Source organism: Tenrec ecaudatus, chromosome 9 (genome assembly GCF_050624435.1).
Source record: "Tenrec ecaudatus isolate mTenEca1 chromosome 9, mTenEca1.hap1, whole genome shotgun sequence".
Classification (NCBI taxonomy): Eukaryota; Metazoa; Chordata; class Mammalia; order Afrosoricida; family Tenrecidae; genus Tenrec; species Tenrec ecaudatus.
In genome coordinates, this window is record NC_134538.1 from 100297189 (window position 1) to 100322291 (window position 25103).

At 49.7% G+C, this 25103-nt stretch overlaps 1 protein-coding gene across 1 annotated transcript in view; it reads left to right on the forward strand.

Annotated features, from left to right (window-relative positions):
• The window catches only part of ICA1 (islet cell autoantigen 1), a 129647-nt gene that overhangs the window by 100462 nt on the left and 4082 nt on the right, over positions 1–25103 (forward strand). Inside the window, exons 10-11 of the mRNA XM_075557345.1 lie at positions 2475–2516; positions 12502–12771. Of these exons, the coding sequence (XP_075413460.1) occupies positions 2475–2516; positions 12502–12771 (312 nt within the window). The remainder of the gene's footprint in view (positions 1–2474; positions 2517–12501; positions 12772–25103) is intronic.

Here is a 25103-nt window from a genome sequence, read left to right on the forward strand (position 1 = left end):
TATGGGTCTGCGTTGACTCAGTGGCAGTGAGCGAGTGAGTGAGTAATGCCTTCAGCAACCCTAAATAGGTCGAGTAAGTCAGAACCAGCTCAATGGCAGTATGTTGGTTGGGTTATAGAGATGTGGTGTTAGCATGGGTTGACTAGAGAAACAAATCATATGAAAGAGCTTGATATCAAAGAACAATTGTATCAAGAAAGCATCCCAGCCTAGACCAGATCAAGCCCATAAGTCCGATATTATCCCATAAGTCCGATACTAGTCCATTAATCTCTCTTCAGACTCACACAGCCTCATGCAATGATTAAGGGTGCAGGAAGATCACAGGTCGGTGGATAAAAAGTCTTGTGGATCCAGTAGTGGTGAAAGCACCACAGGGCTGGTGCAGGTTTCCACCACATTGCTCACTCGGGTCTCAGCGAATCTCCGTGTGGCTTGTCAACAGGAAGTTGAAGGCCTACAGAGGGTGTATGTTGCCCGCTTCCAAGAAGAAAGAGAGGAAGTTCCCTAAATCCTCATGAGAAGGCCATGCCCACAAGGAGGCATCATCAGACTGTCGCCTGATGGACAGGCTAGACTCCACCCCTCACTGATTTATCAATTTGTAATTTCAAGTTGTGAAATTATGTAACTACCACAGATGCTTTAGAAGTGGTTCTCAACCTGTGGGTCATGACCCCTATGGGGATCAAGCAACCCTTTCACAGAGGTCGCCGAAGATCATCGGCAAACATCTTTCCCATGGTCTTAGGAACAAGACACCACTTCTCTGTCTCCAGGCGGGTCCGTCCACATGCAGATGCACCCACATAGGAGTACCCTGCGTGAAGACTGTTACCCATGCTACACCATGCTTCAAGACAAAATTTCATTTATTTGTCATTAGAAAGAAATATTTCACAATATATAATTATATATTGTTTTGTGATTAATCACTATGGTTTAATTATGTTCCATTTGTAACAATGAAAATACATCCTGCATAGCAGATATTTACATTATGATTCATAGCAGTAGCAAAATGACAGTTATGAAATAGCAACAAAAAAAATGTTATGGTCGGGGGGTCCCCACCACATAAGGAACTGTATCGAAGGGTCGCGGCCTGAGGATGGTGGAGAACCGCTGTTCTCCTCAAAACTCAACTCCAAATCGCCCCCCCACGGGACATCATCCGACCCTGAAACATGGTACCACCACGGCTCAGGACTGAGCTGACGAAAGCTGGGGGGGGGGGGCAGTGAGCCCAGCAGGATCAGGAGCAGGCTAGAGAAATGGTATCCAGAGCGTGAGGGCAGGAGCCAATGGAAGGAAGAGAAGGCGAGAGCCAGGGCAGGGCCTGAGCTCATTGGCCACAGCTGACTTCTTCTGTTGAGCCTCCTAGCCCTCCGGGCTTTGGTGTCCCTGTCCCAGCTGGAACACACTGACAGCATGGTCTTAATGGGATGGCAACTGAGGCGATAAAGTAGAAAAGTCTTAGGACTGGGAAGTTTTATAGATCTCTGTAAAGCACGGTCATACACGTATGTAACTAGCAGGAGCATCACATGTTCTTTTTCCCTGTGCCATGCGGTCACTTTCTTGTGGGATTTTCATGCTATTGCCCATCGTGTAGAGGCTGATAGCCTTGTTTGATAAATACACAGAATGGAAGCCATTATTGTCAAGTTCATCTTTTATCCGGTTGCCTGTGGAAAGCATAATGTACATATGCGTGAGCCAAATCTTAAAGCTCTATTACCTTTTTATTTTAGCCAGAGCCATGTGGCTAAAGAAATTAGGACCCTCAGGAAATGTTCATTGGCCTAAATCAGAGGGGTTAAACTGGCGGCCTGTGGGCCGCATGTGGCCCCTGAGGGATTTTTTTGTGGCCTGAGATGCTCTGAAATAAAATGAAAATAGAAAAAAATTGTTATGAAGAAAATAGCCTTTAGGGGAGATCGAGGCAATACTGTGTACACAATTCCCTCTGTACATTTTATTTCAGAGCATCATGGGCCACAAAAAAATTACTACAGGGGCTGCATGAGGCCTGCAGGCCGCCAACTTGACACCCATGGCCTAAGTCATACATGGGCCATGTGAGGGGAATTGTTAGATTGGTGTCATATAGGGTCTGCGTTCTCTGCAGAACCAATCACAGATTCAAGACTGTTCAATCCAATAAAAATCGCGTAGAGCCACCAGCTGGAGTTGAGTGTGGCCTGAGCCCTGCTCTCCGAGTGAATTTGTGGTGCCACGGCTGTGTGTGTACCATGCAGGTGCTAGTGCATGAATGCAGGCACCGTTGGAATTGGCACAGCCACTTACCCAGGCTGTTTACAGTATTTTATCTGCCGTAGACAAAAGCTGTACACATAATGCATGCTCGGGGCAGCTAGACGTAAGGAAAGCGACTCAGTTTGATGATTTGAAGCAAACTCAACGTGAAGGGAAACTGAGCCTTCCTTTTGTTTTCTCCCCTACACCCCAAGGACGCGTGGGTGAGCTATTAGACGTGAAACCGGAGGAAGGTGGTAAGATTTATGCATTTCTCGGGGTTACAACTGTCACTTAAATTGTTTAATTCATTTCTATACGCAGTAAAAACAAAACCCAAACTAATGTTCATCTTTCATATAGCGTTGCATTTCTATGCAAATTATTTTCAGGTGAATGCCCTGGTGGCTTAGTGACTACAAACTGGGCTATGATCCAAAAGGTCAGCACTTCGAAACCACCAGCCGCTCCCTGGGAGGCAGACGGGGCTTTGTACCCCCATAAAGAGTTGCAGTCTTAGAAACTCACAGGGGCCATTCTACCTTGTCCTGTAGGGTTGCTTTGAATTAGCATCGACTCAATGGCAGTTGAGTTTTGTTTGTTTGGGCCATCTGTCTTTATACATGATCTAAAATGAGCCCAAGGACCATTTGGTCTGTGTGGATCTGCTGTCTTGAGTGGGATTCACTTTATAATGCTTAAACTAAAACGTCTAAAGAACGAAGCCAATGCCGGATTAAAGCAAAAGGTCATTACGCTGCAGCCACATGCTGTAGGGCAGCGTCCGGCGCCTTCCGAGTCGGACAGACCGGGATGTGAATCCCGGTTCTGCTAGGAGTAGCCTCTGGCCTTGGGCCTTCCTTCGCACTTGAACCCGCTAGCCTCGGTTATGCTCATGGATTCGGCGACAGTCTTCTTGGTGGAGGACTATGCAGGCAAAGGGGTTTGCATTGGCCCGGACACAGAGAAAGTCTTTAAATGGTAGAACTAGGATTTTGCCCTGTGGCATTCTGCGATACACCACCACTGAATATTGGTTAAACGCAAGGGGAAAGTTTGCCTGGCCATCTCCCTCGCCTTAATTTATAAGACTCAATAAATTACTCCCAAGAAGAGAAGAGAAGCCAGAACCATGGTTTTAGATACAATCGTACACAGTCAGGCCTAAGCAATCCCAAGAAACTGAGTCTGTTTAGTCTGGTGGTCGGCTATGTCCTCCCCACGACAAGGGGCTTCCTGCTCCTGACCCTAGAGCATCCCGTGCCTTGGTGGCTGGGCTGCAGGCAGCCAGGGTCTGACAAAGTTATAGTGGGACCAGAAGGCAGCCAGGGAGAGCCGGTCGGCCCCAGGAACAAGGGACGCTCTCAGTCCTCCCTGAGCTACATGAGGATTTAATTTCCAGCGCATGAGACAAAGATCGATTCTGGAAAATAGAAGGCACTGGTTAAAGGAATGTGTGTGTACGTGCGTGCGTGCGTGCGTGCGTGCGTAACGACGGAAAGGCACCACAACTTGGCATTGCACTTCTTGGGCGTAGGGATCCTCGAGGTCAAAAGTGTTCCCTACTTACTCGTTTCTTACTCCAAGCAGCACGCTGTGCAATCTTTCATCAATGTCTACGTGTTTTATGAGCGCAAACACTCATTTGTAAATATTAAAACCATCTTATCGGTAGGAGGAGAATAATTAGTGCACATTGTCACACGTGCGCTCAAGTGTCAGTTTAAAAACGCTTTTCTCCTTTGGCTTACAGATAAGGCCTTCATGAAGTCAATTCATTTTTGAAACAATATTTTTTAGAGGAGGGAGCATTTAAATCTGACTGAAGTGAAACAAAGATGATAATACATAGTCAGCACTTGGTACCCACTGGTCCCTTGGTGGAATATTTTTGCTCTCGGCTATTAACCAAAAGGTTGGTGGTTCAGGCCCACCCACAGTCACTATGGCAGAAAGGCCTGGCTTTGTGCTTCTGTGAAGCTGGCCTCCCAGAAAACCCAGTTCTGCTCCATACCTCACGGGCCTCCACTCGGGAGCCAACATGGCAGCAGCGTGTCCGTGTGTCTGTGCGCTTGTTGTTGCTTGCTGTGTTTGAGGGATGGATGCACCACACCAGTTTTGCTGGTCTTGGCATTTGACAATCGTATTCATTATCATAAACAGGCTTCCATTTATTTTGAGAGGAAGATTTTTTTCCTTCTAGTCCACCATTTTGTTTATGTAAGTTTTCACTTTGCTTTCATTTTCACCAATATATCTCCTTTCTAAAAATAGATATCTTTTTGGACTAGGCGGTGTGCTCTCATTGGTACAAAAAGCAAAATGCTAATAAGAAGGTAGACCACACCAAACCTTGCCCGCCCCTCCCTGTTCCAATGCCCCCAAAGCGCCGTGTAGCCAAAAGCCCTATGCAGGCAGAGAAGATAGGAATCCCGGGTTCCTCGGTTCTCCCTCCTCTTTCTGCGAAACAAGGTTCTTGATTGTGGGGTTGGGGTTAACCAGGCATGTCTTCACAGAAGGAATCAGAAAGGTTATGGACAGAGATCTGCCACGGGGCTTCTGAAAGTTTGTGGGAACGCTCCCGTGTCTTTTCATCCCTTTTTTGAGCCTCCCTCTTATGCTCACTTGCAGAAGTTCCTCGAAGGCATGTGCCAGGGTGCTCTGCAAGAAGGCTGGTGTTGCCCCACTGACAGTGTTTACGTGTGCCTCTGGTTTATAGCTGCCCATCTGCTAGCCTTTCATAGAAGAGCTGCTCCCTCCCCCGCCCTTTTTAAAATCCCCTAGTTAATTCTGAGGTCACAGATGGGAATGTGCTGCTCTGCAAAGTGGGCACTTGTTCTCCGGCAGAAAAATGGATTTACGCATCTTCTCTGCTGCATGCCATGTCATAGGTTACTTCACTACTTTTCTCTCTACCACTGCCAGGCAGCAGAGCCCTCTCTAGGCCTGCGCGGTGCTCTCTCGGCCCTGCTGCCTCGTCTGCGTCCGCCAGCGTGCAGGTATTAGCATGGCCCCGTGTGCACTGTCCTCCCACTGGACAGGGGACTCGGGGTGACTGAACAACAGAGCGCTCAGGAACTTGTTGACTCCAAAATGTGCAGCCTGTGGAAAACTACCGGAAGGCCCAATCTTGAATTACAACACTGATTGGAATATGCACGGCGTTAAACAGCCAGGAAATTAAAAAGGAGAGAGAGGACTTAATGCAGGGATGGCTGATTTTATAGGAGTTGGGGTTGTACACTCTCGCGCCCTGCTGCCCGGGGCAGTTCACTGCCAGTGGTAATTCCCTTTGACGAGCAGTAGCTGGCCTGGAGTACCGTGCACCCACTGTGAGAGCACTGCAGGAGCCGTGGTCCAGGAAAGCTCGCTCAGTCAGTGTCACAGTGCAGTGTGTTGCTACCTACTCAGTAGGTCATGAAATGGAAAGCCCATATTTGACCACGGTTTACCAAATGTTTGACGTGAAAAAGCAGCTTAGTGACATTTTGAGATGCTTGAAAGTGGCTGGGAAACCACCTTTGGACCACATGTGATCCGAACTCAGCTCATGAATTATAACTAGTAGACATCTTTGTGTTCCTCGGAATTGCACCACAGAAAACAACCAGCAGATAATGGACCAAAAATAGTTAGTGGTATAAAACAGAAAAGAGTTAAATGAGTGTCATCTCACCTAGATCTGAGAGTTTGGCTTTACCCACAAGGCTCCTCAATTGAAAGAGGAAAATGAATGATCTGTATTTACTCTCCTCTTTTTGTCGGTCTTCTGCTACGTCCTTGGTCTGTTCTGGACTTGGTAGTTCTAAGCTGTGGACACACGTCCGAATGACTCAGAAGCTTACTCAGGAACTGCTGGAGGCCGGGTGAGGGCCCATAGCCCTTGGTGATCATCTGAGGATGCGTTTCTCTCTGCACCGGCACTGTGTCCTGTGGCTACTCCCCTGTGACTGACAGGGCTTCCGTGGACACCCTGGATGGGACAAAGGGGTCCCGCAGCTGGCAGCTAGAGACACCGGAGAGAAAAGTCTGGCAGTCGACAACCAGAACCTCAGCCACTGAAATTCCTGTAGCTCTCAGTTCTACTCTGACATACATGGGTCGCTGGGAGTCAGAATCAGGTGCATAGCAACGGGTCTTCAGGGTCTTATGCGTCCTCAATACCATATGGCAAATACTAAGCTCCTCCTCCCTGTCTTCCTCAGGGCCCTCGGATGTACTGCTGGCCTTGGCTCTCTCATAAATGCTCCAATCTCTTAAAAATCCAATACTATTGTCATGTGATCACCAGGTACCCAGTAGTAGTCCATTTCGAGAAGGACTTACCACCAGGTCTGTTTTTTTCCATAAGACAGCGTAGTTGTTAAGACTGGAGACTAGATACGGTGCTTGGCTTGAGGTCCCTCATGTAATCTCGGAGTTAGTTATTGTGCTCTGGCACTCTTGGTTTGTTTGGTCTTAAATTTTTTTCATATTCTTTGTTTTGGGAGTAAGTCAGGGTGGTTCCCCTCATCTATTAGTATCATCTATGTCCCCTTCCCATCAGATGAGAGTTTTTAGCAGTAGTCGTTCACTTCTCATTATCTACATTTTTTTTTCCAACCAGAGCCTCTGGTAACGAAGACTCTACTTTTTTGTTCAACGTTTCTGTCAGGTGGTTTCCTGCCCTTCCTTCCCCATGCCTTCTTTCGGGGGGTGTGAGGAGAGGCCTGGGTTTGGGTTTGCATCAGTATTGTCAATACGCAGCCTTTGCAGTGAGTCAGACCTTCAAGAGTGGGCACGAGAGAAACAGTCTTCCTGTTTCACATCAGCTGGAGGGAAAGTCAGTGTCATTTAGCTGTTTGTCTTTCTCTGCTGGTTGGGTTTTTTGGTTTGTGAAGTTGTTTCCATTTTGTGCTCCTTATTCGTGCTGAGGTCATGAAGCTCAGTGTGATTGCAAAAGTCATACCTCAGCTGGCTCTTGTCAACTTCACACATGGGCTTCCTGTGACCACACTCTGTCTTGCCCTAAGGGGGCTGCTTCCAGCCTTCTCACAGCTACAGCCTCCTGGTTCAGGACCAGTTGGCCGAGGGCAAGCTGTGCCTGGCCAGGGACATATTTGAACCACTGGAAAGCCCTTGGCAGTGCAGGGCCGACGTGCTGCGTAGTCCTACCATCTCAACCACTCCTCCTCGGTGCCTCCAGCCAGGATTTTGACCTGGCTGCCTGTGGAGCCTCCTGCCCATAGGAACCCTCAGAACTCTGCAAACGCGTACACATCCACTTACCCGGCGAGCCGTGATAGGCTCTGCTCTGGCTCCCGGGGACTCGTAGGGCTGGTGGCATGGAGGAATGCATGCGTTGTCTCACAGGCCTAGAGGAGAGGGCTCCGCGTCAGATGTTGGCCGTGTTGGTGACTTTTCCCGAGGGCTCTGAGGGGGACTCAGTTCATTGCCCCACTCCTAACTTTTGGTGGCTCCCCATAATCCTTGGCGTTCTGTGGTTTGTGGCCTTCAATGGCATCTTCCTTTTGTGTCTGACCTCTTTGTATAAGGCAGACTTCATATGAGAAAAGTATCCCTCGCCCACTGGGATGGCCGGGTGTTAGCATTTCAAAAACCCTTGTCCAGAGAGTGCTATCCACAAGCACAGGGGTCATATTCAGAGACGAGAGCCTATCGTTTGTAAGGGACACAATTTAGTCTCTAAGAAGTCTTGACGTGAAACCCGTCTGGTACAATAAGAAACTGCCTTGCCCTATGAGCAGGGGCTCTTCAGCCAGACGGCCTCAGATGGATTTCCAAACTTAAGGGATCTTGGGCTTCCGTGGCTCAGGTGAGTTGAGGGGCTTTTCCCTTCTATGTAAAAGGTGTTAGAGAGGCTGATGTCTAATTCTCAGCTGCCTTCTCTCAGGGCCTCTCACTTGGAGACAAACAGCAGTTTACTAGACAGGAGATAGCAAAGTAGGGTCAAGGAAAGGAAAATATAGAAGTTTGACTGAATTGTAAGCTGCTCAAAGAGCAGTGGTGATAGGTCACTGAGTGGATCCCATGAAAGCTTGAGCAGCGCGGTCCTGAGCGCCACTGTCAAGTTCAAGTTTTACCTTCACCATTGGTTGGGGGAGGCCATTAAAAGGTTTTGAGTATGGAAGTAAAAGCTCATGGCTGCGTTGAGGTACAGGTGCACAGGCGGAGGTGCCCAGCAGCCTCACCCCCCAGCAATCCCTGAAAGGGCCCCTGAGCCAGGAGTTTCTTATCAGAGTTCAGTAAGCAACCTGGAGTTGGAGCTAGAGCTTTGAGAGATAAGACCTCCCATAGAGAATATAGGGAGAGCAGGAAGCACACACCCAGTGAGCAGCCTCATGGGAACCAGGAGATGGCAGGACCCTATATACTCCAGTATAAGCCGACCTGAATATCAGCCGAGGCACCTAATTTTACCACAAAAACGGCTTTAAAAATGTGCTGGGAAAATGCGGTCTTTACATTAGTATATAAGGTCAATCCAACCAATGCAACAGCACAAAATCCTGCAGGGGTTGAGGCCTGAGGAAGGGGGAATGGATTGGACCAGGGGGATGCCACACACGATCCTTCCGGAGAGCCATTTCAGAATAGGGGAGGGGCAAAGGCTTGGCGATGGGCAGCTGAAAACAGAATGGCGGGCAGCGAAGGAGAAGGTCCGGCTGGCCGTGGAAGGAGAAGAGAAACTAAAATAGGAGCTTGAAAAGGAAGAGCGATGCCAGGGAAGATTTGATTATTGCTGGGCGTGCACGTGGCTTCTGAGGCCAAAGGAGGAAGCCTTCAGAAGGGAAGAGTGCCGCTGGGGCTGAGAGAGCTACTGCTAGGGTGGGGACAAGATGCATGTAGCGTCACAGTGCTGGAGGCCGAGAGCACAGCACGCCTACTGGCAGAAATTCTTCGGTGGTGTTGGTGTTATCAGGTACAAGAGTCAACGAGCTGGCACAACAGGCCGGAGAAAGAGGAGCGGGGTCTGGGAACAGCATCTGCGGATTTGAGAGCAGAGCTCCCCGCCCCGCCTCTGTTCACCCTTGGGTCACAGCGGGCAGACAGATGGCAGCACTGTGACACAAGTCACAGCACTTGTTTATAGCCACAGGCGGAGGCGGCCCTGGCTCCAGCTGTGGGTCGGCTAGCAGAGCCTCTTCGAGGGCGCTCCGCATCCCTCTGTGTGGGTCCCCGTGTCCTTTCAGCCGAGTCCAACTGTTTCCAAGGAAAGTGATAGCGTGATTTGTAAGAGCCGCCTGACTAATGTTATTTCTCAAGTCTCAACTTGCTTGGTTTCAGACCCAAGCCTGCCCTTTTCTGCTTGTAATTAAGTTTTCTTACAAGTTCTGTAGTCATTCCAAGCATGTTAATTGTCAGGGCAATAATTGCGAGGTTTCCCTGTTTTCTGGTTCAAGTCGGTACCAGTTTCATTGCTTTTAGCTAAAGGACTACCTTCTCTTTAAAGAGGAACTGTTCCCTGTGCAGTGTGGCTTCACTGTTAGAGCATCAGCTGGACTCACAGGGAGATTTTCTCACTGCCATCCACAGTGTCTGGGGGTTCTGAGCCCGTGACTGCTGACAGGGAGTTGCAAGCCCATCGTTCTCCCTCGGAGCGGTTGGTGCTTTTGAACTACCGACCTTGTAACTACACCACCACCAGGGCTGATCCCGGCAAACCCACTCCTCAAGTGGACTGTAGACAAGTGTCCTCAGCACGGTCCTTTCTCGGCGTCTCCCTCCCCATTTATTTGCCCGTGATAAGATGTTGCAAGTGATATAGACACTTCTTTAGATAGTTTGAGTTTGAAGATAAAGAAATGCATTGGTCCACTTTATCAGGACTCATCAAGTAGTGGGTTGGTTTCAAGCCAGGTAAGATCCAGGGGGTTCTTTAGGCCACGTTTTCAGGACTTCTCCCTCCAGCCAACTCGTCATACATTATCTTCATTGTGCTGGTTTCATTGTTACCACAGCCTCAAGCCAGCACCTAGAGAATTTAGAGTCCCAGAGAGAGGGGGCGAGATCTTCCAATTTCCATACGACACACTTCAGCCACATGTTCCCTGAGCCAGTCCCCAGGGTCTGAGAAAGGGAGATCTCTGGCCAGCCTCGTGACAGGTCCACTTGGGGTGGGGTGACAGACATCTTAAGACTCCCAAGAATCATTTGGAGGAGGCACGTCCCCAGTGAGAAAACTGAAGAAGATGAGGGAAGGGATGTGGATTAGAGAAAACCCACTGAAGTCACTACAAATACCCCAGGCCAAACCCCCAACAGCAAGCAGGCAGGCAGGGCTGTTGCAGCCGGGTCAGCATGTGTTTGTTGTTGCGCATGTTAGCCTCGATCTCCCCTAGACCGATTTCCAGATTAGAGCTGGGCATCTTCCCCTCGGGTCTGATCAGCAGAGTACTGTCCAGAGTGGCTGTAGGAGGAGCACACCATCATTTCCAAGCCTCGTTTAAAGGCATCGATTCTGCTAGGGTGTACCCCGGGGTTGAGTTGGTTCCAGTGAACACATTGGGCTCAGCACTCATCGGGTTTCTGAACGGGCAGGAACCATGAGAAGGCGTTTAGCCATTCAAGTCCCAACTCAAAGGAGAAGTAGCGAGATTAGGATGAGTCCAAGACAAGTGGGTGCAAGGCACAGGTGCTGATGGACAAACGGTGGCACGGCCAGCTTCAGGCTCCTTTTTTCTTGCCTCGCCTGCTTGGCCCGCATTACCAGCTTGGAGTGGTTCCTGGGCACCCTGGTCCTACAGAACCACCTCAGACACTTATTGAAAACGCCCTTTCCTTGTCCTCTCACGCCCACACCTCCAGGCTAGGTCTCTGTGAAAAGGCCCATGATAACGAAAACCAGGCGAGTGCTTAAATTAGACGGTTGTCTGATTCAAGCAGGGTTTGCTACTCTGTTTCAAGCACAGCGATAGGAGGTCTCATCTCGTCTCCAGCACGCCCTGATTTCTATCCACACTGCGCAGCACATCAAAGCCCCATAATCTCTAGATCTGCATATAAAGTGTGCTTGAAAACAGATCCAAAAAAGTTGACAGAGGTAAGCTTTATTAATTGTTAAAAGCTCTCGCTAATTAACATGCATTTGTGAAAAACCCGTTGATTCACTTAATATGTCAGTGTTAGAATCACAGTGCCCTTCAGGGAACAAAAACAAAAACACCTCTTTTCTGTCTCTTCATCATCTACAGCAAGGGACATTTTCAAGAGATGAGCAAATACCACAGTGAGTCACAGTTGAAATTTGCCTGAGTTCTCAAAGCAGGTTGAGAACTCACCGAGAGACCTTGGGGTGTGATTTCTGGTGGGCACACGCCCTTCAACTTGTATTCCGCACTCAGTGTGTTTCCGGTGTGGACAGTACATGGGCTGTCGGTCCTCGAAGACGCTCCTTCTAGATCAGTGGTGAGGTGTAAGGTGGCTTTATCTGTTTATTTTTGGGACTTCCTGAGGTGGGCATTATCAATATAATAGCTTGCTAAGATGAGAAATCGGGCTTAGAGGGGTTCAAGGTTTAGTATGTCGCTGATCAATTTAGGGGCCGTGCTCTGCTCAGTCCGGTGTGCTCTAGTTCCTCGGTGGATCCATTCTGGGTGGTCCCAGAACCCTGCTTCAGCTCTCACTTCTTCTGCCTGCGGGAAAACCAGGCCCGACTTTCTCCACGCCATGCAGCCTTGCTCGGCTGCGGAGAAAGAAACAAGGATGCCTTTCTTGGTCCAGTCGGCTTCTTGTCTTGACAGCCTGCTCCCCTTGCTCACCTGGGCCAGTCAGGTGTGATAATTCCCCTGTTTCCCCCGCAGGCCGCCACCTGGTATGTTGGTTGGTGAGTCTAGCCCAGGCAAGGTGGGTCAAGGACTCCTTGTGGGTGAGGATTCAGGAAGCCATACAAACAAGGAACTGCAATCTCAACTTGCTTTCAATCCTGACTTTGTTTCCGACCTGAAAAACCACCTTTGGGTGAACCCACTCTTTACATTAAGGAAAAGCCAAACCCTCGAGTGTTGGTGGAAAGTTGTTGAATGTGACACAAAAGACACAGGAAGCAGGGCTTTCTCTGCGGAAGAGGGCTAAGGGAGAATGGGGCTAGAGATGTCATTCTCACTTCTATTTGAGAGGCTCCCCATGAGGTGAATTCAGATTTCCACTCATTTCCCCTAAATCTGGCCAGCCCTCCGTAGCGTGGGTTTCCACATGGTATGGAACCTCGGTGATGATGTTTTGTGCCGTTGCTTTCATCAGCGTGCCTGAGCCCCACGGCCAGGGCCGTGGAACCAGAAGGTGCTGACAAAGATGACCTGCTGCTGCTGAGCGAGATCTTCAATGCCTCTGCTCTGGACGAGGGCGAGTTCAGCCAGGAGTGGGCTGCTGTCTTTGGAGACAGCCGGCTGAGAGAGCCAGCTCCAGCCGTGGCCCCTGGAGAACACGAGCCCAAGACCCAGGCGGGGGCGGGCTTCCTCCCTTCCCAGCTGCTGGACCAAAATATGAAAGACCTGCAGGCCTCCCTTCAAGGTATGTGCTGCCTTGGGGATGCGAGTGAGGTGTTTCCTTAGTTTCTTTTCTGTCCAAAGCCATATTCCTCCCTTATTTGTTTGGGTTGCCACCACCACCACCACCACCACCCCCGCCCCCAATGTTCGTTTGTTTGTTTGTTTTCACATAGAGAATACTGTGAAGATTTTTATTTCACACCCAGTGACTTTTGGGTAGAAGGTTGCAGGGTTTAAAATCTCTTCCCGTTGTTTTCTCCCTGTGCCACGTGTCCTGAGTCAGAGCTTAGTGCCTTTGCTTTTAGATGCTTGGCTGGCCCTGCCCGGCGGTGCCCTGCCAGCTCCAGTCAGGAGGAAAGGCCTCCTCGGTTGGTGCTGAAGGAGTGAACGCTGCAGACTCCTACGGGGCCTCTCTGCCTCTTTGTCACATGAAGGTTTATCCCCTACACACTCCTGTGTCCCCTCCATCCCCACCCACCTCTGGGCCCAGAACACCCTAACTTGGCAGCTCAGTTCTGCCTGATACACAAGGCACCCTTGGCCCCCACAGAAACCGAGTTCTCACCTTGATCAAAATGGGCCGGAGGTTTTGGTTAAGGGTGCAGCGGATGCAAGGCCTACCTACCAGCAGGCTAGCAGGCTGGGTGAGAATGTGCAGCTCGGCCAGCACGTTGGTTTTGAGGGAAAAACCCCAAACTCGAGTTTACATCAAGATGTTTAAACGTGACTTTCTAAACACACAGACCTTGGGAAGGAAGCTGTTTTCTAGAATGTTTCGAACCCTGCCCCCTCATTCCTTGTCCCTTTAATTGTAAAAACATTGATCACTATTAAGAAATTCCCAAATTGTTTTGGGTTTACTGCACATTTGGGTTTGAGGTTTACTGCACATTTGAGCTATCTCCTTTGTAAACAACAAATGTGTTTATCAAACGCGTAGAGCCAAGAACAAAACGGCTGAGCTGAAATGATTAAGTAATTATGGACTATTAACACCTTGAGTCTTCAGAGATGACGTCATGGCTTAGCCAGAAGTTGATGGGCAAGACCGAAACAACAAACCAAAACAAAAAGACTTTTTTTTTCAAATGGAATACGTGGCTCCTTTGATGTGCCCAGGTCCTATTTTGCATGTATGTAGTCGTTGGGGTAAAAGATAGCGGGGTGAATGGAAGCAAAACTGTTTGTCTGTCCTGAGTTGCAGATCATCCTTCACTGGGGCAGCAGAGGCGCAGTGCTGTGCCCGCTGACTGGGGTTTCACCCTCACCCACCTTGGGTTGGAGGTGCTAACAAGTTGTAGGCCCCAGAAGGTGGGGAGCCTGCTGTCCACAGTGGCGTCCCTGGGTTGCTCCAGCCCCTCCGGCTGGGCTGCAGAATGCACCGCTTCTGGACTGGCCCCCGGTGTGCAGACCCCAGGGCGCCTGCTCTAGATCAACCAGGAGTATGGCATAGTGGCCCTGCTGGGCGGCTGGCCGAGGATCAGTCCGTTGGTGAACCTGCCCCATGCCGACGCCTGCTTCCTGAGCCCGCAGTGGGGCCCCAAGATGAGAGAGATGAAACCCACGAGCAGGAGTCCAGGGCAGTGTCCGTGGGGCTTGCCGGGGCACTTCAGCCTTCCTCCAAGGCCAAGGGGAAGGCAAGGCACAGAACCACTCACTCTCACACCAAGCTGGCTGCCGTGAGAGGAGAAAGAGAAGTCGCACTCCAGGTCGCCATCTTGCCAACACTAAAGCCAGCTCTCTGCTTCAGTCACTAGCTGTCCCTTAGCTCCGGCTCTGGATTCCTCCCCAACAAGGCAGGCAAGGCGCGCCCCGCCCGCCCTCGGGGGTCCCTTCCAGAGAGCGGGGAGCAGGGATTGAACCCTCACGGAATCTGTGAGTGCATTCCTTAGAAGGTTAGAAAGATACCCAAGACGGGGAGGCAAGAAGATGCAGAGTCCGAGACAGTGAGTATTGGGGGGATGGATGGCAGGGAAGGTGAGACTACATGCTTCAGTGGGGTTCTCCTTTAGAACCCCAGATGGGCAGGCAGTGAGAGACTCAGCCGTGTGGCAGTGCCCTAAGGCGCGAGCTCACCTGCCTTGGCTGAGAGGCTGCAGGAGAGTGTGGTTCAAGCCCCCACTGAGGAAGAAGTGGTCCCAGTGTCACACAGGCCTAGGTCACATAGGCCTGGTGGCCACTGGAAAAACTGGGGGCCATTGCAGCTTCTTGCACAAAGTAGTGGCATGTCCTGATTTCCTATTTGAAGGGGGACATTCCAGCAGTGATTCTGTCCTCTGCTGGAGTTCCATCAAGATCCATGGTAACAGGGTTACTTCCTAACCCCTGAGCTATCCTGTTTGCTCTGCCAACTAACTGATACGGACTGGGTTTCCATGGAACTCAGAATGACGGGGGGAGAAGCACAAGGCGAACCTGGGGTGCTGGAAGCGCACACCCAATCAGCTTCTATGGAATCTGCAGAGGCTCCCGTTTCCAATGCTGAAGTTGCCCTCTAGGTGAACCTCAAAATATAGGTGGGCTTACATCTAAGCTCCCTGCTTTGATGATTGAGCATGTAATCAAATTAGAGCCATATTATGTTCATTTGAACTAGTTTTTGTCAGAGTTCTCTCTCGCACGCACCCCTGCTCCTCCCAGCTCCCCCAACCGACGCCCACCAAAACCAGAAAAGGATAAATGTTGGCTCAAGATGTTTTTCCCCTGCACCCACGGTCTAGAAAGTGCCTCTGTGTACATGAATTTCAAAGCATCTGAATAATTATTAAGTGTTTGCTACCTTATAATGAAACTGCCCCTGATTACCCACACCGTCTCAGGAAGGGTATGAAATAAACCACTGGCATAATTAGCCAAGCTGAACGTAGAGTAGAAGGGCTCATTGGCACATTTCCTCTGTGAGGCAAACAATGGCAAGGAGTCCAGAGGCCAGGTGTGAGCTTGCAAGCCTCACCTGCCCCTCCCGAACTGTACAGCAGGGGGTCAGACCGCACACACTCCCCAGGAGTTTGCCCTCTCCTCTGCAAAGTACAGGATTTGACTCACAAATTTGCCAACTCATCCAGGGTAGTGTCTCCTACCCTCCCACAGCAAGTGCCATCTTCTTATCCCTGGAGTATAGCCCTCCCCCGAGAGGCTGAGGTCTACTATGGTGTGGTCCTGTGGGGTCCACCGGTATGGACTACACAGCACTCTGGGGGCTAGCCACTGTTCTGGGTGCTTTTCTCCTGTGTGAACTCACTTCATCATCAAGACCTTACCAGGCAGGTGCAACTGCCCTTTCCTTGGAGAGCCTGTGAATCTGAAGCACAGAGAGGCTTAGTAATTTGTCCAAGGTCACACAGCTGTAAGGGTCAGTCTGGGATCTGAACCTGCACACTCTCCCTCAGGTACCTGTGCCTGTAGCTTTATTATGTTCTCTTGCTTCTCAGCAAGGTATGTCTGGTAGCAAAAGTGATTCCCCAGCACATTCCTTCAGGCTTCTCCTTTGAGACAAGTCACGAGGAGCATGACGGCCCTGGGCATCCTGGCCACACACAGGGTTGGGGACACTCAGCTTGTCTTCCTGGAGGAAGGCAGGTGTGAGGAGACAGAGTTCACAAGAATTGAACTCGGTTTCAGAAGAAATGTTGGAGATTGGGATTGCCTTCTGAAATGCGTTCTGCCTTGCCCTACAGGGTTGTGAAGGAGTCAGCATGGACTCAATGGCAACGAGTCTGGTTTGTGTTTGGTGTTTGCTTTAGTACACGTGGTGCAGGCTCCCCATTGTCCTCCCTCTCCAGAAGGAGCAGCTAGAGGCTCACCCTCGCTGGTGCCAGAGGACAGGAGTCAAATGCTCCACCTTCCCTCCACAGCGCCTTCCGCTGGCACCCTTCCCCTCCCCACTCCTCTTCCTTTCCGTCTCTGCCTCAGTCCCTCCCCCTTCCCACCATTCTTCCCTGTCTTCCTCCTTTGGCCCTTCTCCTCACTTGGTGCCTCAGTACTCCGGAGGGACATGCAGGGAAAGAAGAGCCGTAATGGCACAGCGGGTTCAGGCTTAGACTGCCAGCTACAGGCTGGCAGTGCAAACCCACAGCCACTCTGTGGGATACAGGTATGGCCGGCTGCTCCTGTAACGATGGGCAGCCTGGAAAAGCCACGCCACAGTCTGGTCTGCGCTGTCCTTTGAGGGCTGCTACCAGCTGCCGTGGAGCCAACAGCAGAGTTGAGTTTAGTAAGGGAAAAATCACGTCTTCCTTCCTCGCCACTTTAAGCACGAGGAGAGCAAAACAAAGGACTTATGTGCAGGATCAAGTTGTGCTGAAAATTTGAAGGTGTTCATTTTAGCTGGGATTTCTAAGAGTTTCTGAAGTCATCAGCACACTAGGGGCTGGGGTTTCCTGTGTCATGCGGTGATGAGAAAATTGTGCCTTCCTGAGGCTGCTTAAAGTGAGTGGGTGGGAGGCCGCCAGCAAGGCTGCCTGGAGTTAGAAAAGAGGCAAAGCAGAGGGCCTCTCATGTGGCATTCTTCTCTCGTCCACTACCTCAAATGTAATTCTGAACTCAACTGCGATACTGGAAATACAAGCTGCTCAAAATAAATGTCCCAGAACATCTTTTAATTTAGGATTTGCCAATCCGGTATCAGGAGTCTTGTTCTACATTCCCATGCACAGCCCTGTGTGTCTCTAGGGAATTCTTCCATCCTATCCAATCCTACAAGTCTGTTGCCATCTGGGAATGACTAAGACTTAGCTCAGACGCACTTCTGCTCAACCACAGCTCACCTTCTGCTGTCCCTCCTTGTCCTGGCTCAGAGTTACTGATCTTTCCTGTCCGCAGAGGACTAGACAAAGGAAAAGGCAGTGGGGCGTTACTCAAAGATAGTTTGTGGGCAGAGCAGGCACTCAACCTGAGTCCATTGTTTGTACCATCAACTCTTCCTAAGACTGCTGAGCACCCTCCACAGGGTAGTTCCTGAATAGCTATAGGATTCAAAAGCCTAGCTCTGTCCACAGAACGAAACCTGACCATCTTACTCCGTTCACATTTTACAGATGAGGGGGTTAAGGAGTCCCAGAAAGGTCCTGGGTTGTCCGAGGTTTTCCACCATTCATATAAAGTATAGCATCAGCTTGGATTACAAGGCCCCTTTGGGCCTGACCCCCAGCCTCATTGAAGCCCACAGCATAGAACAATGTGTCCTGTTTTCGTAGAGAACCAGCCATTGTATGTCAGTACATTGGACTCCAGACATATAGCACTTCAGTGAGCCCTTCTCCCCAACTCTGGGCTTTAACATACCCCCCCAGCCCCCTATCCCTGTCTTCTCTTGGAGCTTGCCACCCACCTACCACCTGTCTGGAGAGTGCTTTCACCTTCCTTACTTCAGGGTCTCGCTGTAATATTTCAAAGGAGGAGCCTTTCTGAACCCCCCACCCCCCAGCAGCCAGCCTGAGGAGTGTCTGTCCTGCACCCCCTCTACACCATGCATGCCATCATTCCGTGCACCTCACTCACCTTATTATAAGGTTGACTTTGTTCTCTGGCGTTCCTGCTAGGGCGCCATGGGCAGGTTCCATATTTGTGTTGCTCACTGTTATTATTTCCAGAACAGGACTTCAATGAAATGCCTTCCCATCAAATCAAAACTGACTCATTGTGACCCTAGAGGACATAGTCACACTGCCCCGCTGGTTTGAGGTTGTACTTCATTACAGGAGCAGAAAGCCTCATCTTTCTCCCATGGAGCAGCTCATGGGCTCAAACTACCGACCTTTTGGTTAGCAGCCCAACTTGTAATACCCTACACCAGCCAGTGGCTGCTCCGTAGAAAACAGTTTAGTGTTTGGAACATAGTAGATGTTCCATAAATGCTTGTTGGAAAGGAAGGGTGGATGATGGGAGGAGAAAGGGCGGGAAGAAGGAAGCAGCTGACGAATCACTGGATTACAAGAGCAGTCATAGAATGTGGCCCTGAGGCTGGTCCCACTGCCTGATAATCTACAGAAGTAGATATTCAGCTGTGCTTTCTCTAGGGTCTTGTCTCCAGCCAGTGCCCTAGCTGGCTGGTATCACTGACAAGCTTCCATTTAATCCATACAATAACCTAAAAGGTAGGAATTTTTATCCACTCTCCGCAAGTGTGGAAATGGGGATTCACCTAGAGACGATATGTGAAGGGCAGTGTTGTGTCAAAACTAGTGTTCTCTCTCGGACTTCTCTGGGTTCTAATACCCATTGCGAAGGCTATACAGAACTCAGACGAAAATTCACCATTAGAGGGTTCGTTAAGGAAGTTCACAAGCTGTAATGGCAGCAAGAAATGCTCAGAGCATGTTTATCAGGACACGTTATAAAGTTCTTTTAGGTCTGCTAGTAAAATGCCCAACGGGGCATATCATTCCACTGTCAGCCTCAACTTGAAGCATTCAGCTCAAGCTCTGTGAGTCAGCAAAACCAGCTCATTGAATTAAATGTCTGGGGACACCCCATTCCAGTAAGCCAAAGACACTCAGCTCAATTTCCATCAGCAAGCTCAACTTCCCCAATTAAGTACCCAGAAGCACCCCACTCTGCAAGCCAGCCTCCTCCACAAAAGCACTCAGCTTCACTTGCTCCATGGGCTGGGAAGTGCAATGCTCTGTTCCCTGCTCTGACTTCTGGTTCTGCTGCTGCTGCTACTATTGTAGCTGTCATCTGAATCCAGGAGGTTCACTGGGAAGGGGCCTCTAGTGCTGAGAATCCCTTCCACGCTTGACTCTTGATGGTAATGAGATCCCTCCTCGTGCTTCTCAGAGGGCTTTTTTTTTTTTAGCATTTAAAAATTTTTAAATCATTTTATTAGGGGCTCATACATCTCTTATCACAATCCATACATACATCAATTGTGTAAAGCACATTTGTACATTCATTGCCCTCATCATTCTCAAAACATTTGCTCTCCACTTAAGACCCTGGCATCAGCTCATTTTTTCCCTCCCTGCCCACTCCCCCCTCCCACATGAGCCCTTGATAATTTATAACTTATTTTGTCATATCTTACACCGTCCGACGTCTCCCTTCACCCACTTTTCTGTTGTCCGTCCCCCAGGGAGGAGGTCACATGTAGATCCTTGTAATCGGTTCCCCCTTTCCAACCTACCCTCCCGGTATCGCCACTCCTCACCACTGGTCCTGAAGAGTTCATCTGCCCTGGATTCAGAGGGCTCATTTTTTACACAGCTATATGGCACTCCAGAGAATCCCATTTGCAGTTAATCACCGAAGAATCCTATCAGTGTCCTCCCCCATCTTCTTAGCAGACCCATGCAAGGAAAGGTTCTTCAGTAGGAGGTAGAGCCTTGGGCTAGGAGAGCCACAGTAACTAATTCCCTGCCTCGCCACTGGAGAGCCACAGTAACTAATTCCCTGCTCCCACTGCCCCCTTCCTCCCCACTCCCTGTCTGCACCCCCCTCCCCCCCCCCCCCCCCCGCCCAAACTCCCTGGTCGTGACCATCAAGGCAGCAACTGAAATTGCAATCGTAGTGAAGTCACTACTCTGGGGTTTGTCACCTTGGCTTCCCATGCCATTCTGGCTGACCAGTTATATCTGGTGATTCATAGTTTCCCCACGTAAGTCAAGGGGGTAGGATTGTCCTAATAAAATCATACACCACATGTTGCTGCAAATCGGTAGCACGGTTGATACAACAACAGTCCCGAGAACCCAGAGAGTCTCTGCTGAGAGCTGTCCATGCTCGTGCAGCGCCATGCCTCCCATTACTCTTGCGAAGGAATCACTCTGAGACAGGCAGACCTCTTTCCAGCCACACCTGCAAGTTCAAGCCACCTTAGCAAATGAGCACAACCCAGACAGACGTCGATGGCATCAATGAGCATATTAGCATATGAGCAAGGAGCCTGGGCAGCTTAGTGGTTACATAATTGCCCCGAGGACTTAGTGGTTACATGTTGGGCTGCAAATCCAAAGGTCAGCTGTTTGAAACCACCAACTGCTCCACAAGAGAAAGACAGGGCTTTCTAATCCTATGGAAAGTGATAGTCTCACAGGGGCAGTTCTACCTTGTCCCACAGGGCTGCTATGAGTTGGAATTGACTCAGTGGCAGAAGGCCCGTTTAAATTTTCTTATTTGGGGAAAGAAGCAAAAACCATGGAAATGTGGCTTGGCATGCCTTCCTAATTACCCTCCTGGCACCCAGCCTTCCCTAAGACAGTTCCCTGAGCGGTAAGAGTCAAGGGTGCCATTACTGCTGAGCCCCGTTTCTTGGGTGTGTCGACAGCAGTACCATTTTCTCCCTCCCTCGTACACACAGCTGAGTGGCGAGGCCAAAGCCTCTGCTCTGAGTTCAGAATGTGACTCGGCAAACCAGTTGTTGCTCTGCTTCCCACCGTGGAAGAGGGAATATAATGATACCCTGTGTCTGAGTGGGAATCCTGAGGTCTGCTGTCCCCATCATCTCAGCCCCAGAGAGGCGCTACTTCAGGCCTCCTCGCCTCAGCAGCCGAGAGACCCTCCCAAAGCCCAGGGATCCTAGGCACCATTTGCTCCTGTGTCTTGGATGCATTTAGGTGAGCGGCCTTCAAAAATCTATAATTACAAAGGAATTCAAGGAGATGGCTTGTGTCCCCTTTTATAAAAGAATCATCCCTTATAATCCTCTCAGTGAAATAGTTGGAAATATGGTTTATATTTCTGGTACTTTAAAAGTGTGACATGACATACAGGAGAATGTTTTAGTTAAAAAAATGTTTTTTTTAAATGTGGTCCAAATAACAAAACATTCGCCACTTCACCATCTATGTTACCAGCGCAGTTCAGTGACACTGATTACTTTCATGATGAGGTGTGGCCATCACCGCCATCTGTTTCAGCCCAGCATCCCACCGCCATGAGCAGAAACTGCGTGTCCTGTAAGCAGTGGGCCCTCTGCCTCCCTCCCGCCCTGCTAACCCCAAATAGATTTCGGTTTCCACACCTTCACCTAGTCTCCACAGACATAGAAGCAGGAGCAGACAATGGCTGTCCTTTCAGGAGGGTTTGTATCTGTACCTCTTTGAGAACATGCTCCTGCACGTAAAGGGGGTGGCTTACACTTTTGACATGTGAGCTTATTTCTCATAAAACTGTACATCTTATACCCCCAAAAAAACAAAACAGTGTTTTCAATCTGCTTTTCCAATATTCTCTGCAGCCACTTTTTTAACAGCACTTTTTATTTCCAAAAATGTTTGAACACTTCTGTGTCCACAAAGCAATAAGTCCTCATTTGCCCCTCAGGCCCTAGTTACTTCTATTTTTCTTCTTTACATATTGTTGGTACTTGTGGTTTATAAGTGGTATCTCCCGACTTTGGTCCTTTGGTGTCTGACTTATTCCCCTCAGCATAATGTGCTCCAGGTGCACCCTTGCGGCAGGCATCAAACCTCCCCCCTGCTGTGCGGCTGAATGCATCCCCTTGTCTGTAGCACATACCGTTCATCCATTCATCTGCCGACGGGCAGTTAGGTGGATTCCATCTTTTGGCGATTGTGAGAAGTGCTGCCGAGAACACTGGTGCACATGTGCCTGAGTCTCCCTGCAGACAATTCGGAAAATGGATGTCATGCCTGTTTTGTTTTTTTTCAGACCACATTCAGAGATAAAGGAGGGGGCTGGCTTTCAAGGGCACTCAAAGTTGGAGTGTGGAATTCCTGAGCTCCCTTTAAGACTTTGACATCATCTCAGGGCTTAGAAACCACACACAGGATTTGAATTCAGCTGCTGGGGAAGTGAGGGCCCCACTGCCCCGCCTGAGACTCCCCTTCAGTTTCCCAGGAGGCGTCTCTCGGTCCCAGCAACAAGTCCTCCTGTGGTCCTGACCAGGAGGTGGCCTCGTCGACCACCTAACGCTATGGCTCACAAATTTAACTGATTCAATAACAGCTGAGGGCTAATTAAAACAGTTTCCCACCGCCAGGAATTGTGGTTCAGTGGCCAGAGTCGGCCCAGGCCTGGCATGTGTGACCAGCTCCTGGGTGATGCCCGTGCTGCTGCCGTGGGTCCGAGCGTGGGAGCAGCACGAAGAGCTTGACAGCCAGGTTTGGGAGGGAAGCTGGGCCGATTGAGCAGCTCACCGGCGAGGCTTACGTGCACAGTGCACAGGGAAACGAGAGAACGCTACCAACCAACGGGGATTTGATCCCTCTGAGCCATTCCTTTGGATCAGCACTATTTTGTTCATGGGAAGCCCCAACTTACACATTCCCCATGTGCCACTGTTCCAAGTGACTTGCATTGGGAAGTGCTCCTATCGTGGGCCCAACATTTTTATGATCCAAGGAGGTCATGTTATTCTTAGATTACACAAAATGCTAATTTTAAAAAGTTAGCGAAGTGTAAATTATTGACCATAAAATCAATTCATTGTTACATGAACAAACGTCAAGTATTTCTAATAAAAGGGCATAAATACGTCACTCCAGAAAGTTCCTTAAAGCCTGATGCCTTTGAATGTTTATGAATTACGTCCACTGTGTTCAAAAGGAGCCCTGGTGGCATACTGGCTACACACTGGGCAGGGGGTGCAAGATAGTAGTTCAAAACCACCGTCTTCTCAGGAGAACAATGAAGCTTTTGATTCCCATAAAAAGTTTCAGCCTTGGAAACTGAAAGAGGCAGTTCCGCCCTGCCCTCTAGGGTCCCTATGAGTCGGCATTGACTCAATTTTCAAATGTACCTAGTCTGATGATTAATGTGTTTAGTTACTAACTCCAAAGTTTCAAGTTCAAGACCACCTAGAAACATCTTGGAAGAAAGCCTCTGGTAATTCAATGAGTAATAATACCTGTTAAAACCATCTTTGTGTTTTCGTTGTTGAGATGTGATGTATAGACTGCAGATGACCGTTTTTATTACTCCTTGATTACTCTTTATAAATGAGCATGCATTCCACTTACCTGAAGTGAAATTATTCAATCAGGTATTATAGCAGTTTCTGGGCACCTAGTATACCAACGATGAAAAGGTGAGTAACATGATCCGTGGCTTCAAGGGGCTCATGATTCTAGGAGATGAGACAAAAGTGCAAACAAATAAGTATGTATGATTCTGTAAGTCCACTTGACAGTCAGAGTCCTAGAAATCCAGGGTAAACAAGCAGCGTTGAATCCTATTGCTTTATGCCACACACCGAATGGCATGCTTGTTTTATAAGTTGGCTTCCATGCTGCAGTTGAAAATGGGCAGCCACCACTCACTGGTGGCATAGTGGGTTATACATTGAGCGACTACCTACCAGATCAGCAGTTTGAACCCACAGCCACTCTGCAATGGAAACCCTCAGGGAAGAGGCAGTTGTATCCTGCAGGGTTGCTGGGAGTCCACCGTCTGCCCAGTGGCGGCAAGTAGTTTGAGTCCCAGCTAAAGTGTACCTTTCACATATGCCCCTTCTTGAGGGGCTCGCCGTAAACAGTGTGCCCCACGCATCCCAGTGGAAGGAGACAGTCTGCCGGGCTACCTGGAGGTCCACATGGTATAATCGAAATCAGACAGACATAATCCAGGGCCACAGGAGCACGCTGGTTTAGGAATTTGAAGCACACTGAGGAAAAAGCTCCATGCGTCTCACTGGGAAGAGGCGCCATGCCACCTCCACGAGGAATCAGAGGCAGCGCTGCGACTGGCTGGTGGAGCCCTACATGAAACGCGCCGTGCGAGTCATCCAGCAGAGCCAGTGCCTGGGAAGCCAGGAGGCCGAGTGCCCCGGGTCACTCGGCAGGGACTCAGATGTGAGTGTTAAAAAAGCACTTGGGCAAGATAACGCAGCCCGCACTGTGCCAACCCCACTGCCATCAAGTGGATTCCAACTGAGTAGCCCTGTATAGTGTGAGGTGGTCTCAGCGTTGCGGGAGCAGCCAGCCTCCCTTCTCCTGCAGAGTGGCGAATGGGTTTGAGGTGCTGGCGCTCGTTCTCAGCCCAGTGCTCCCTGAGAGCACCTGCAAGCCTCGTTACAGTGCGAGGTCAACAGGGACAGGGCTTTCTTCCCCCCACCGGATGTTTTGGACTGGTATACCATGTGTTTATTGGTACGAACTAAATTTCCCAATTTAAATTCGTTGGTAGGAAACAGATGGACAATCATATTGGAAATGGAGCAGAGGTGCAGTTACCCTCCAGGTCTGTGGTCACACTGTCCTGGAGGGTTGCCGTGAGTCACAGCTGTCTGATGCGTTCATTGCTGCGTGGAGTGGAGTTCACAGGATAAAGCTTTCCCCACTGGTGACAGACTCGCAAGGCACTTACTTGAAACACTATTGATCATGAAATGCTTGAGGAGAAAAATGGGCATAAGAGTTGAAAAAGCACAAATGCCTTAACCGGCAATTTCTCATT